The 16567-nt window shown below is 33.7% G+C and overlaps 1 protein-coding gene across 1 annotated transcript; it reads right to left on the reverse strand.

Moving 5' to 3' along the window:
- Nucleotides 1-5847: 5847 nt before the first annotated feature.
- Nucleotides 5848-9665, reverse strand: LOC132561295 (thrombospondin-2-like; the record flags this gene model as incomplete). The annotated part of the gene is made up of 4 exons (XM_060226022.1): nt 5848-6026; nt 6430-6564; nt 8403-8573; nt 9579-9665. Coding segments are annotated over 4 exons (572 nt in total), but the record flags the coding sequence as incomplete, so codon positions are not given.
- Between the last annotated feature and the right edge of the window lie 6902 nt (nt 9666-16567).

The raw sequence follows: 16567 nt of genomic DNA on the forward strand, positions 1-16567 counted from the left end.
GCAAATGAATTTCTCCTCGACACGTACATAAATAGGATTATAACATTATTTGTTTTCATGCTTAAAAAACTTTCCTCTTGAGATTTAAGAAAGAAAGAAAGAAAAAGAAATATGTTGATAAAGTACAAGGAGAATAAGACCAGTTATTCCGGAAGAGTAAGCGTGTTCTGCTTCATCGACGACGTCCGCCATGCAAACCTTGGTCGATCCAGTCGAAATTTAAAAAAGAAATATGTTTTAGAACGCTTCTGAAACCTCCCTCTTAAGGTAACGATATCTTGCGATCATCGTATCGAGGAAAGTAACAGACATTGGCATTCTTTTTCAAATCCAAATTTATTTCTTTTCTAAGTGGCATTGTCAGTTTTTATATCGATATTGATTTACCATATGAGTAAACGAAGGGAATTAACTCTAAAAAGATCAGAATGATACCTGGCATTATTTCCACAGTAAGGAGTGTTCACAGAAAATTATTCGATGATCAGTATCAAAGTAAAAAGAGAATGACCATTGCATTGGTTGTAATGTCAGAAAGGCCAGCCTACGGGCTTCATATCATAGAATCTATCTCATTCCTCACATCAGAGATGGTCGGATGGAGGGGCCTTTTTACGACAAGGTTCATATGTATAAAATTGCTTATTCGCAGACATAGAAGTCAAGGAAAAACTAATCTAAGACATTTAGGAATCAAAAGAGACTTAAGATACAAAAAGGTTATTGGCGAAAAAAATAAACTGGTTTATTGGTTTTTCACATACTTCAATCAAGCTGATTTAAAGCGGATATATAGTAACTTCTGAAATAGACGTAAGATTCGTTAAATAAATTAAAACATGTAGATAAATGTCTTAGACATATCACCAAGGCGGACAAGTTACGGGAAACTTTTAATGCTTATTAGACCATACTGTTATTATGACAAAGAAAGGAAATAAACAGAGTATGACGAATCAGCAAAACATCAAGTGCGCGTGTTTACTTATAGAGAGACACAGTACAATGTAATTCAAAACTCTGACGGTCGGACAGCCTTAATGTTAAACACTTGGCTTATTTTTGTTTGGTTTTTATATACATTTTAATCCTCTATTTCTAATATAGTTCTATCATACATTATATAAAACATTAAAAAAACACCTCGAATCCCTACTATTGTACGTTTCCTTATACATACACCCAGTATACATACAAATATATATCGAAGTTGATATTAAAGATATTTGCATTCAAGATATGTTAAAATAGTACTAACTAACAGGAAACAACTGCTACAAAATACCAATATGTGAACATTATCATAATGTGGCAGTCTCCAGGTACTAGCCGTTGGTCGGTGGTTTCTACGGGCACCCCGGCTTTTCTCCATCACACAAACCTGACTCGTCCTTAAATGATAAATGCTGGTGATACGCTAAAACAAGTTGTCCGGACTTTAACAATAAGCATTGGAACTTCGTTATAAAATAAATAGAAACCGAGAGTATAACAGAACAAAACGGATCGCATTGGATGTCATGATTCCTCAAACATAACTAAGTTAATAAAATAATTAGAAATAATTAATAAACTCTGATGATTTCAATACATTTAAGAGAAAGTGTAATAAAAGACACACGAGTGAATATCAACTGTCAAAAAAATAAATAAATAAGATAGGGCCTATATTGAAATTTCGTCTTTCTAGGACTTTTGATTTAAACAAATTTATTTTGTCAAATTAGTACAAATGGGATTGGGCACAAGTTTGTTAACTTATATTAAGCCCTTACCCGGATCACGTGACCGGTCAAGGCAGGTGGCCGGAATTTGTATCGCTCCTGAAAATCTTCGATTCTACAACAATTCTGGTGAAAATTATTTCACCAGCCTACTACACCTGATCCGTAACATAACAGTTATGTGATTCCCGGAGAGGCTGTTGTTTGCTAGAAACCCACCTAAAATGTGAGTTATTCAGACTTTATTGACATTCCGTTGTATCGAACAGTGCTCACCTTACATCACGCGAATACATATAAGTGTGTATACGATATACGTTACCTGTACACTATGATATGTATAAGTTACATGTACCTATACGCTCAGCTCTATATCTGACGGTAATATTTAGAGTGAACAATTAGTTCAATGGAAATGGCAGAAAAACGTAAAATTGTATCTACTTCAAGCTCTGACATGAGTTTTTGTGATACTGATGCTCCAAAGAAAAGCACCAAAAAGACGGTCAAAAAAGCAAAAACTATTGTTAATACCAATCAACCTACCCTTACAGCCTTCAAATTCGATAAAACACAACTTAGAAAGCTTGGCGAAGGAATGATGAGAGCAATCACCAATCTTGAATCCAAAATGAACTGTATAGATCAAAAGTTATCTGGCATGGTAACCGTGGAGAGCTTAAATGAAAACTTTAGTAAAATGGCCACAGAATCAGATCTCGTAAACGCCACATCGGCCAGGAACGACAACAATAACATCGGAAGTTGTCGATAAGTTGAACAAGAAAGTTGACATACTAGAAACTAGAATATTTGACCTTGAGATTACAAACGACGACATGAAAAAAGTCATTTCATTGGAAAGCAAAGTGAACAGAATGGATGATATCGTTACAGAAGTGGGATATACCGCGGAAAAGGCTGAGTATGGTCTTAACGAACTTGAACAATACACCAGAAAATCCAGCATCCGTATCTTTGGGCTACACGATGACGAGAAGGAAAAAGTTGAAAACACATGTGAAAAAGTGTGTGATCTTCTAAAAACTAAACTCGAAATGGAAATCGCGAATAGTGACATTGACATCGCACATCGCTTAGGTCGCTTTAACAATAAAAAAACAGACCTGTGATAGTTAAATTCATGTGTAGGAGAAAAAAAATGGAATGCATCGCCAACCGATACAAACTGAACGGTACTCGTACTGTCATAAAGGACGACCTAACCCAGGTCAACCAAAACGTACTAGACGTGTGTAATTATGATGACAGAATTCAGAAATCGTGGACCGACAAACTGTATGTACAATTAGTTCAATTTACCGGATTCACCCAGGAATATCCATCGAAATTATCAAATACTCTTTTGAAAATGAAAAATAATAAAAGCCCAGGTTCTGATGGTTTCATTGTTGAGTTTTTAAAAATGTTTTGGCAAAAGTTAGGGCACTTTAGTTTAAGATCACTTAACTATAGCTTCAGTATTTCAGAACTTTTAAATAACACAGAAACAAGGTATAATAACTTGTATTCCTAAAGGTAATAAACCACGTAATAAATTAACTAACTGGCGACCTATAACTTTATTGAACACTATCTACAAACTTGCTTCTGGTACAATTGCTGAGAGATTCAAAACTGTTATAAGTAAATTAGTAAGTAATAACCAAACCGGTTTTATTCCTGGCAGATATATTGGTGAAAATACACGGTTGATTTATGATGTAATGAAATACACAGAAGACAACAATATTCCTGGCCTTTTACTTTTAATTGATTTCGAAAAAGCGTTTGACTCTATATCCTGGAATTTCATTACAAAGACTTTGAATTTTTTAAAATTTGGCCCTAACATGATTAAATGGATTAAACTTTTTCAGAATAATACTAAATCAGCAATAAAGATAGGGGGAATTTGTCAAATTTCTTCAACATTGAATGCGGTTGTCGTCAGGGAGATCCGGTTTCATCTTATATTTTTATTTTGTCTGCAGAGATTTAGTCAATAATTGTAAGAAATAACTCTAACATCAAAGGAATTACTGTACGAGAAAAAGAAGTACTTCTATCACAGTTTGCTGATGACACTTCTGTTATATTGGATGGATCCAAAAAGTCTTTAGATGAAATATTAAACAGTCTTACATTCTTTGCAAATATTTCAGGTTTAAAAATGAACTTCTCCAAGACTCAGGTAGTATGAATGGCAGCAAAAAATACAGTGAAGATACTTATAATACCAATTTAAACTTAAAATGGGGGTGTACTAACTTTAATCTTTTGGGCATAGAATATGATGTAGATTTACATAAAATTACTAAACTTAATTTTGACAAAAAACTTGCGAAGCTTAAATCGTTAATATCAGTGTGGCGAAAACGAATACTTACACCAATTGGTAGAATTACTGTTATAAAAACTTTATTGATATCTCAGTTCAATCATCTTTTTCTATCTCTTCCCAATCCTGATGACTTGTATATGAAAAAATCAATACTTTATTTTATGTTATGAGATGTTATAATTAAAAACTATTTGGAAGGGGGGCTAAAAATGATACATATTAAATCATACATTACTGCTTTGAAAGTAACCTGGATCAGAAGGATATATAACCATTCTGGAAATTGGGAATTTTTTATAGATTCCTTTTTGATAAGCATAGGTTAGCTAATATGGGAATAGAAAAGGTGAAAGAGCTGTCAAAACAGTATGAAAACAAATTCTGGAAAGACGTCCTAGAAGCGTGGTATAGCACTATTTTAGCAAGCAAAATTTATAAAACACATATAATAGAAAATCCAATTTGGTTTAATAGTGAAATAAAAGTTGATAGAAAACATGTCCTCAATAGGGTTTGGTATAATAATGGGATTCATACTATTAATGACTTAACTAAAGAGGATAAAACATTTTATAATCTTGAAGAATTAAGAGAAAAATGTAATATTCATACTAATTTCTTAACTTATCAAAGTATTAAAAGAGCTGTCTATCATTTTATCTTGAGGAACCAAAACGTATTCGACTTAGAAAAAAGAACTGTTTTACCTAGTATTCCCATTAACTTAAAACTTATTTTGAAAGACAAAAAGGGAGCTCAAGAAATTTACAAAACAAGCAGTAAAAATTCTACTAGACCAAAATCTGAAATAAAATGGAACACTTCATTAAATTTGAGAGAAGATACATGGAACAACATTTATTCAGCTCCTTTTAACACAACATCAAACTCCAAACTTCAATGGCTGCAGTATAGAATTAATCATAGAAACCTTGTTACAAATACATTCTTATTCAAAATTGGAAAAACTGATAATAACCAATGTTCTTTTTGCAAACTTCATCCACAAGCTATTATCCATATATTATGGGACTGTGATCTTGTGTCAAATCTAATTGAAAATTTAAGAATTAACATTATAGCTAAAAATCTTGGTCTAACATTTGATAAAAAAGAATTCATTTTAGGTAAAACTTTAAATAAACACAATAAATTTGACATTGATAACCTGATATTACTTATTATAAAACATTACATATATAAGTCAAGATGTCTTGAACAACAACTTAATTCTAATAGTGTTAAAAGTCACATTAAAGTTGAGTTAAAAGCACGCCAAATTCTTTTATCTAAATGTAAATTAAAAAATAAAGCTCAATTAAGAGCACCAACCAAACAGTGGTTAGATTAAAGTTAATAGTTGGTATTCGTGTGATTTACTTTTGTCTAATATTCATTCTATTAATCTACCTTGGTACAAAAGTATGCCTTTGTCTTTTAACACATGTATTCTCTATGTATTATATATTCTTTACATTATCAGAACCTAGACTTATTTTGTCTATTGTACCTGTCGGTGTAATTAGTGTGCTGTTGTTATGTTGTACAACATGTTCTTCTCCATTTGTTCCATGTCTTATGTAAATGTGTTTTGTTTTGAAAATGTGAAAATGAATAAAATATAAATTAAGCCCTTACCCGAAAAATAAAACAATACACATATTTACAAGATGGCATGTTACATACATACATATCTATATATACAGGAGAGAGAGAGAGAGGGAGAGAGAGAGAGGGGGGGGGGGGGCTGGGGAAGGAAGGGCGGAGGGGAGGGGGTTTTCATACTTGATGTGATGTGTGTCTCTTTGCGGAATTCTTGCTGAGATATTTATAGACAATATTCAGATCTGACAAAATGATTAAGACAAATGGAACAGCCAACATCACAGCTCCCACAGCCCCAATCGTCTTTGCCGATGTCCGCGAGTCTTCGACACTTGTCTTCTGACGTACACTCACTGTTCAAATAAGATATATAGATATATAATACTTATACTGTAGATAATTTAACGTGATATTTGATACTGAAATTAGTTTAGCGCTAAATATAGTTATGAAACAATGCATACATCATGTATACATGTATGATACATGTATATGGAATCTTATATGAAATTTTCTGAATTTTGCATTTTCGCGAGCCTCTGGCGAGACATGCCCGCTCTTTATATGTAGTTCTTATGTCACAATGTCATCTCCGGATGTGTGACGTCATTTCATTATCGAAAGTGACGTCAAAATAAGTAAATTACACATGTGAAAAATGCAAAAAATACTTGGATAAATCATAAACAGAACACGCCATTTACTTTAACACCAAAACAACATACAGGATGATTTAAAATAAACTTCTGTACTTACGACTTGTTTTGGTTTTGTCAACTTTCAATTCTTCCTTCAGTGCAGCAATAACTTCCGACAAGTTCTCTGACGTCATGTTGATTACATGATTTCGGCATGTACAGCTAAATTGCGTAGAACCGTTAGGACAGACAGCTGAAATAAGGATACATAATTAATTTAGAACATTTTTTCTTGACAAATATTTTAAATATGATATGAAGGCATTTTTGTTCTTTTTTCATCTTGTTCTCAATTTCAATAAGTTATTAAAGCGAAATATCTTAGACACGTGAAATTTTACAGATGATAATTAATTAATTAACAGGTACATTTCTATATGCCAATATTTAACTTTTCTTACTTTCTTACAGTGTACAAGTATGTTTCAAGTTTCATTGGTAGATCTGTTACTATTCAGAAGATTTAGTCAAAATTTGGAACTCATGAAAGTAAAGGTCACGGAAACCCCAGTCAAATAGTACTATACAAAGCCCGGAGTCACAACTGCTAGTGACAATGCAATATGTATACCTTCATTTGGAGGGAATATATCATAATTAGGATATTAACGAAAAATAATGTGATTACTATCAAGTATTCGTTAACCGATGTCTGTACTTTCTTATGTAGATATATATCCACCAAATATTTTCGGTGGTATGAAAATCAACCTTTTCTGATGATAAATCCCGACAAATGCCTTACGTGGACAATCAGCTGTGTTACAGGCCTGGTTGGCTATAGCTGTAGACGGATTATTCTCACAGTCAGCGCCACCATGTTGTCGTAAGGGATTGGAACACGTTCTAGTTTTCTGCTGAGTTCCACTTCCGCAGGTTTGAGAACAGGATCCCCATTCATTCCACTCGGACCAACCTCCATCGACTACAAGAGATTGTACCGAAGACACACGATTGACTACAAGAGATTGTACCGAAGACAGACGATTCACTACAAGAGATTGTACCGACACACGATTGACTACAAGAGATTGTACCGAAGACACACGATTCACTACAAGAGATTGTACCGAAGACACACGATTCACTACAAGAGATTGTACCGAAGACACACGATTGACTACAAGAGATTGTACCGAAGACACACGACTGACTACAAGAGATTGTACCGACACACGATTGACTACAAGAGATTGTACCGAAGACACACTATTCACTACAAGAGATTGTACCGAAGACACACGATTCACTACAAGAGATTGTACCGAAGACACACGATTGACTACAAGAGATTGTACCGAAGACACACGACTGACTACAAGAGATTGTACTGAAGACACATTCACTACAAGAGCTTGTACCGAAGACACACGATTGACTACAAGAGATTGTACCGAAAACACACGATTGACTACTAGAGATTGTACCGAAGACACATGATTCACTACAAGAGATTGTACCGAAGACACATGATTCACTACAAGAGATTGTACCGAAGACACACGACTGACTACAAGAGATTGTACCGAAGACACACGATTCACTACAAGAGATTGTACCGAAGACACATGATTCACTACAAGAGATTGTACCGAAGACACATGATTCACTACAAGAGATTGTACCGAAGACACACAATCGACTACTAGAGATTGTACTGAAGACACACAATTGAGTAACATCTCACGTTAGACTTTTAACACAATATTCATAAAAAATAATAGTGCTTCATTCTTGACCTTAAAGGGGAGTAACTCAGAACGTTATTGACAAAGATAGAAGTAAATTACAAGGTATGATTCCGATATCATTTGTTAGTAAATTAAGACAGATTTATTGATTAAAGTGAAACGTTATCATCAGATAAGATATAATTGTGAGTTACCAGTTCAAACCCGTTGTGGGATTCAATTTAACTTAACACAACGATATGATTTGTTGATAGTCCTATCTTCGTACAAAGTTTTAGTCCTTGATTGAAAAAAATTGTTAGGTTAGTAATCTAGAATTCGAAAAACAAAATCAACATACTTGGACAAGGGTCAGTACTACATGGAACGGTCTCTGAAGTGTTTCCAGCACAATCAGATCCGGTCCCAACAGGTGTCGGGTTATCACATGCCCTCGTTCTGGTCTTACTTCCGGTTCCGCATGTTCTTGAACAACTTCCATATGAACCCCATTCGGAAAATCCACCATTTACTTCAAAAGACATAGACATATTTTATCACCATGACAACGTCGAATGATACAACAATTTTTGAGAAATCTGGAAAAGCAGTTGCAAAAAACTTCTTTTTTTTTTCTTCGTAATCCTTATAAAGAAGCAAAACTTACACAATGACACAGTAGTTCAAATATTGTTAATACACTGTGACAAAATACATAGAATCCTACTGCAGCATTTATGAACTCCCTAAAACCCAGGAATTTGTAATCTGTCATTTTGCTTCAACATGAATCTTCACCCTTTTCAAGCAAATTTTCTGGTAAGCAACTCCAATATAACCAGAAATATGGGAATACATATATCCCAAAATCATGTTTTACCGATAATGATGTTACCATAGCAACAACAATTTTGAATATTTGAAAAAAATCGTATCATTAGCAAATGTTTTCGATATTGGAAGTGACTCTATTTGAAATAGAAAATATTTCCCAACTTCATAGTATTGTGAACAACTGAGGTAGATACCTAAGGCTTATGTATATGCCAAACATTTACTGATTCACGGTTGTTGCCATGGTTACCAGCTCATTTTAAAAATATGTTGTTAAAATTAGCAAATTTCATTTTTGTCTACCAAGATTTCATTACACGAGAAACATGCCACGAGGCTGTTTGACTAGCATCAGATATATTTTAATTGCCAAATAAAGTATTTACAGCGAATTACGTAAAAGTGATGGAACATGCATATGGTTTTGGACATCAGTTATCCTTGTATTGCAATTCGTGTTAAATCTCTCGTTCTTTATGGACATTTATGTGGTATACACCCACCCGCGAATAGACGTCTACCGTGCACACGACGTCATCAATCCAAAATGTTCGGGAAAATTTGCCTTGTATTTTCAATTCGCAATAAACGTAAGAAATATTTTTCAAATCAAAATTTACTGACCAAAAATGCGGAAGATAGGACTGTTTCTCCAACACTGACGTCACAATGTATAGAAATACATAGTTAGGACATTACTTACCATCTTCGCATTCAGATCCAAAGTAATCATCAATACATACACACTCATGTGTGCAGACTTTATTACAGTCAAAAGGTTGGCAGGTATCTAGGAAAGGATATGTCAATCATTTTATAGACATTGATTTATTTAAAATTCGCAAATAATTAAATATAACTTTTATAACGTATTTCATTCGTAATGAACGAAAACTGTCTTGTCTTGCTGGGTAGTCAATGATAATATTATTACAAGGGATCTTCTATTTATAGTAACAGAAGTCCAACGTCAATGCCAACTTCAAAATATCAAAAAGATTACGGAATTGATTCCATACAGACTGGAAAGACATCTAAATATTTGTATAAAGTACTGGACAAACAGTCCTAAAAATACGTAGTTTGAAAACGATCTTACAAACTGACACATTTAAACTTTCAGCTTATATCTAAAACCTACGATGATCGCAGTTTCCTCCCAGCAGATTTCCATGACACACACAGTGGCTTGAACAGGAACGTCTCTCACCACAAGGATTAGGTACACACATCTCTATAACTAAATATATCACACCACAAGGATTAGGTACACATATCTCTATAACTAAATATATCACAACACAAGGATTAGGTACACACATCTCTATAACTAAATATACCACACCACAAGGATTAGGTACACACATCTCTATAACTAAATATACCACAAGGATTAGGTACACACATCTCTATAACTAAATATATCACAAGGATTAGGTACACACATCTCTATAACTAAATATACCACACCACAAGGATTAGGTACACACATCTCTATAACTAAATATATCACACCACAAGGATTAGGTACACACATCTCTATAACTAAATATACCACACCACAAGGATTAGGTACACACATCTCTATAACTAAATATATCACAAGGATTAGGTACACACATCTCTATAACTAAATATATCACACCACAAGGATTAGGTACACACATCTCTATAACTAAATATACCACACCACAAGGATTAGGTACACACATCTCTATAACTAAATATACCACAAGGATTAGGTACACACATCTCTATAACTAAATATACCACACCACAAGGATTAGGTACACACATCTCTATAACTAAATATATCACAAGGATTAGGTACACACATCTCTATAACTAAATATACCACACCACAAGGATTAGGTACACACATCTCTATAACTAAATATATCACACCACAAGGATTAGGTACACACATCTCTATAACTAAATATACCACACCACAAGGATTAGGTACACACATCTCTATAACTAAATATACCACACCACAAGGATTAGGTACACACATCTCTATAACTAAATATACCACAAGGATTAGGTACACACATCTCTATAACTAAATATACCACAAGGATTAGGTACACACATCTCTATAACTAAATATACCACACCAGGATTACACACACAAGGATTAGGTACACACATCTCTATAACTAAATATACCACAAGGATTAGGTACACACATCTCTATAACTAAATATATCACACCACAAGGATTAGGTACACACATCTCTATAACTAAATATACCACACCACAAGGATTAGGTACACACATCTCTATAACTAAATATACCACAAGGAATAGGTACACACATCTCTATAACTAAATATATCACACCACAAGGATTAGGTACACACATCTCTATAACTAAATATATCACACCACAAGGATTAGGTACACACATCTCTATAACTAAATATACCACACCACAAGGATTAGGTACACACATCTCTATAACTAAATATACCACAAGGATTAGGTACACACATCTCTATAACTAAATATATCACACCACAAGGATTAGGTACACACATCTCTATAACTAAATATACCACAAGGATTAGGTACACACATCTCTATAACTAAATATACCACACCACAAGGATTAGGTACACACATCTCTATAACTAAATATATCACACCACAAGGATTAGGTACACACATCTCTATAACTAAATATATCACACCACAAGGATTAGGTACACACATCTCTATAACTAAATATACCACAAGGATTAGGTACACACATCTCTTTAACTAAATATACCACAAGGATTAGGTACACACATCTCTATAACTAAATATATCACACCACAAGGATTAGGTACACACATCTCTATAACTAAATATATCACACCAAAAGGATTAGGTACACACATCTCTATAACTAAATATATCACACGGATTAGGTACACACATCTCTATAACTAAATATATCACACGGATTAGGTACACACATCTCTATAACTAAATATACCACACCACAAGGATTAGGTACACACATCTCTATAACTAAATATATCACACGGATTAGGTACACACATCTCTATAACTAAATATACCACACCACAAGGATTAGGTACACACATCTCTATAACTAAATATATCACACGGATTAGGTACACACATCTCTATAACTAAATATACCACACCACAAGGATTAGGTACACACATCTCTATAAATAAATATACCACACCACAAGGATTAGGTACACACATCTCTATAACTAAATATATCACACGGATTAGGTACACACATCTCTATAACTAAATATACCACACCACAAGGATTAGGTACACACATCTCTATAACTAAATATACCACAAGGATTAGGTACAAACATCTCTATAACTAAATATATCACACCACAAGGATTAGGTACACACATCTCTATAACTAAATTTACCACAAGGATTAGGTACAAACATCTCTATAACTAAATATACCACACCACAAGGATTAGGTACACACATCTCTATAACTAAATATACCACACCACAAGGATTAGGTACACACATCTCTATAACTAAATATACCACAAGGATTAGGTACACACATCTCTATAACTAAATATACCACAAGGATTAGGTACACACATCTCTATAACTAAATATACCACACCACAAGGATTAGGTACACACATCTCTATAACTAAATATACCACAAGGATTAGGTACACACATCTCTATAACTAAATATATCACACCACAAGGATTAGGTACACACATCTCTATAACTAAATATACCACACCACAAGGATTAGGTACACACATCTCTATAACTAAATATACCACAAGGATTAGGTACACACATCTCTATAACTAAATATATCACACCACAAGGATTAGGTACACACATCTCTATAACTAAATATATCACACCACAAGGATTAGGTACACACATCTCTATAACTAAATATACCACACCACAAGGATTAGGTACACACATCTCTATAACTAAATATACCACAAGGATTAGGTACACACATCTCTATAACTAAATATATCACACCACAAGGATTAGGTACACACATCTCTATAACTAAATATACCACAAGGATTAGGTACACACATCTCTATAACTAAATATACCACAAGGATTAGGTACACACATCTCTATAACTAAATATACCACACCACAAGGATTAGGTACACACATCTCTATAACAAGGATTAGGTACACACATCTCTATACTAAATAAATATACACACACCACAAGGATTAGGTACACACATCTCTATAACTAAATATACCACACCACAAATATATCACACCACAAGGATTAGGTACACACATCTCTATAACTAAATATATACACACACCACAAGGATTAGGTACACACATCTCTATAACTAAATATATCACACCACAAGGATTAGGTACACACATCTCTATAACTAAATATACCACACCACAAGGATTAGGTACACACATCTCTATAACTAAATATACCACAAGGATTAGGTACACACATCTCTAAAACTAAATAAAACACACCACAAGGATTAGGTACACACATCTCTATAACTAAATATACCACACCACAAGGATTAGGTACACACATCTCTATAACTAAATATATCACACCACAAGGATTAGGTACACACATCTCTATAACTAAATATATCACACCACAAGGATTAGGTACACACATCTCTATAACTAAATATACCACAAGGATTAGGTACACACATCTCTATAACTAAATATACCACAAGGATTAGGTACACACATCTCTATAACTAAATATATCACACCACAAGGATTAGGTACACACATCTCTATAACTAAATATATCACACCACAAGGATTAGGTACACACATCTCTATACACACACTAAATATATCAAATATATCTATAACTAAATATACCACACCACAAGGATTAGGTACACACATCTCTATAACTAAATATACCACAAGGATTAGGTACACACATCTCTATAACTAAATATACCACACCACAAGGATTAGGTACACACATCTCTATAACTAAATATATCACACCACAAGGATTAGGTACACACATCTCTATAACTAAATATATACCACACCACAAGGATTAGGTACACACATCTATATAACTAAATATATCACACCACAAGGATTAGGTACACACATCTCTATAACTAAATATACCACACCACAAGGATTAGGTACACACATCTCTATAACTAAATATAACACACCACAAGGATTAGGTACACACATCTCTATAACTAAATATATCACACCACAAGGATTAGGTACACACATCTCTATAACTAAATATACCACACCACAAGGATTAGGTACACACATCTCTATAACTAAATATACCACACCACAAGGATTAGGTACACACATCTCTATAACTAAATATACCACAAGGATTAGGTACACACATCTCTATAACTAAATATACCACAAGGATTAGGTACACACATCTCTATAACTAAATATACCACACCACAAGGATTAGGTACACACATCTCTATAACTAAATATACCACAAGGATTAGGTACACACATCTCTATAACTAAATATATCACACCACAAGGATTAGGTACACACATCTCTATAACTAAATATACCACACCACAAGGATTAGGTACACACACATCTCAGGATTAGGTACACACATCTCTAAAACTAAATTTACCACAAGGATTAGGTACAAACATCTCTATAACTAAATATATCACACCACAAGGATTAGGTACAAACATCTCTATAACTAAATATATCACACCACAAGGATTAGGTACACACATCTCTATAACTTAATATATCACACCACAAGGATTAGGTACACACATCTCTATAACTAAATATACCACACCACAAGGATTAGGTACACACATCTCTATAACTAAATATACCACACCACAAGGATTAGGTACACACATCTCTATAACTAAATATATCACACCACAAGGATTAGGTACACACATCTCTATAACTAAATATATCACACCACAAGGATTAGGTACACACATCTCTATAACTAAATATACCACAAGGATTAGGTACACACATCTCTATAACTAATTATACCACAAGGATTAGGTACACACATCTCTATAACTAAATATATCACACCACAAGGATTAGGTACACACATCTCTATAACTAAATATATCACACCACAAGGATTAGGTACACACATCTCTATAACTAATATATACCACAAGGATTAGGTACACACATCTCTATAACTAAATATACCACAACGATTAGGTACACACATCTCTATAACTAAATATATCACACCACAAGGATTAGGTACACACATCTCTATAACTAAATATATCACACCACAAGGATTAGGTACACACATCTCTATAACTAAATATACCACACCAGGATTAGGTACACACATCTCTATAACTAAATATACCACACCACAAGGATTAGGTACACACATCTCTATAACTTAATATATCACACCACAAGGATTAGGTACACACATCTATATAACTAAATATATCACACCACAAGGATTAGGTACACACATCTATAACTAAATACCACACCACAAGGATATACACACATCTCTATAACACCACAAGGATTAGGTACACACATCTCTATAACTAAACATATCACACCACAAGGATTAGGTACACACATCTCTATAACTAAATATATCACACCACAAGGATTAGGTACACACATCTCTATAACTAAATATATCACACCACAAGGATTAGGTACACACATCTCTATAACTAAATATACCACAAGGATTAGGTACACACATCTCTATAACTAAATATACCACACCACAAGGATTAGGTACACACATCTCTATAACTAAATATACCACAAGGATTAGGTACACACATCTCTATAACTAAATATACCACACCACAAGGATTAGGTACACACATCTCTATAACTAAATATATCACACCACAAGGATTAGGTACACACATCTCTATAACTACCACAAATATATACCACAAGGATTAGGTACACACATCTCTATAACTAAATATATCACACCACAAGGATTAGGTACACACATCTCTATAACTAAATATATCACACCACAAGGATTAGGTACACACATCTCTATAACTAATTATACCACAAGGATTAGGTACACACATCTCTATAACTAAATATATCACACCACAAGGATTAGGTACACACATCTCTATAACTAAATATACCACACCACAAGGATTAGGTACACACATCTCTATAACTAAATATATCACACCACAAGGATTAGGTACACACATCTCTATAACTAAATATACCACAAGGATTAGGTACACACATCTCTATAACTAAATATACCACAAGGATTAGGTACACACATCTCTATAACTAAATATATCACACCACAAGGATTAGGTACACACATCTCTATAACTAAATATATCACACCACAAGGATTAGGTACACACATCTCTATAACTAAATATACCACAAGGATTAGGTACACACATCTCTATAACTAAATATATCACACCACAAGGATTAGGTACACACATCTCTATAACTAAATATACCACAAGGATTAGGTACACACATCTCTATAACTAAATATACCACACCACAAGGATTAGATACACACATCTCTATAACTAAATATACCACAAGGATTAGGTACACACATCTCTATAACTAAATATACCACAAGGATTAGGTACACACATCTCTATAACTAAATATACCACACCACAAGGA

Source organism: Ylistrum balloti, unplaced genomic scaffold, assembly GCF_031769215.1.
Source record: "Ylistrum balloti isolate Yb309-2 unplaced genomic scaffold, AGI_CSIRO_Ybal_v1 Utg371192, whole genome shotgun sequence".
Classification (NCBI taxonomy): Eukaryota; Metazoa; Mollusca; class Bivalvia; order Pectinida; family Pectinidae; genus Ylistrum; species Ylistrum balloti.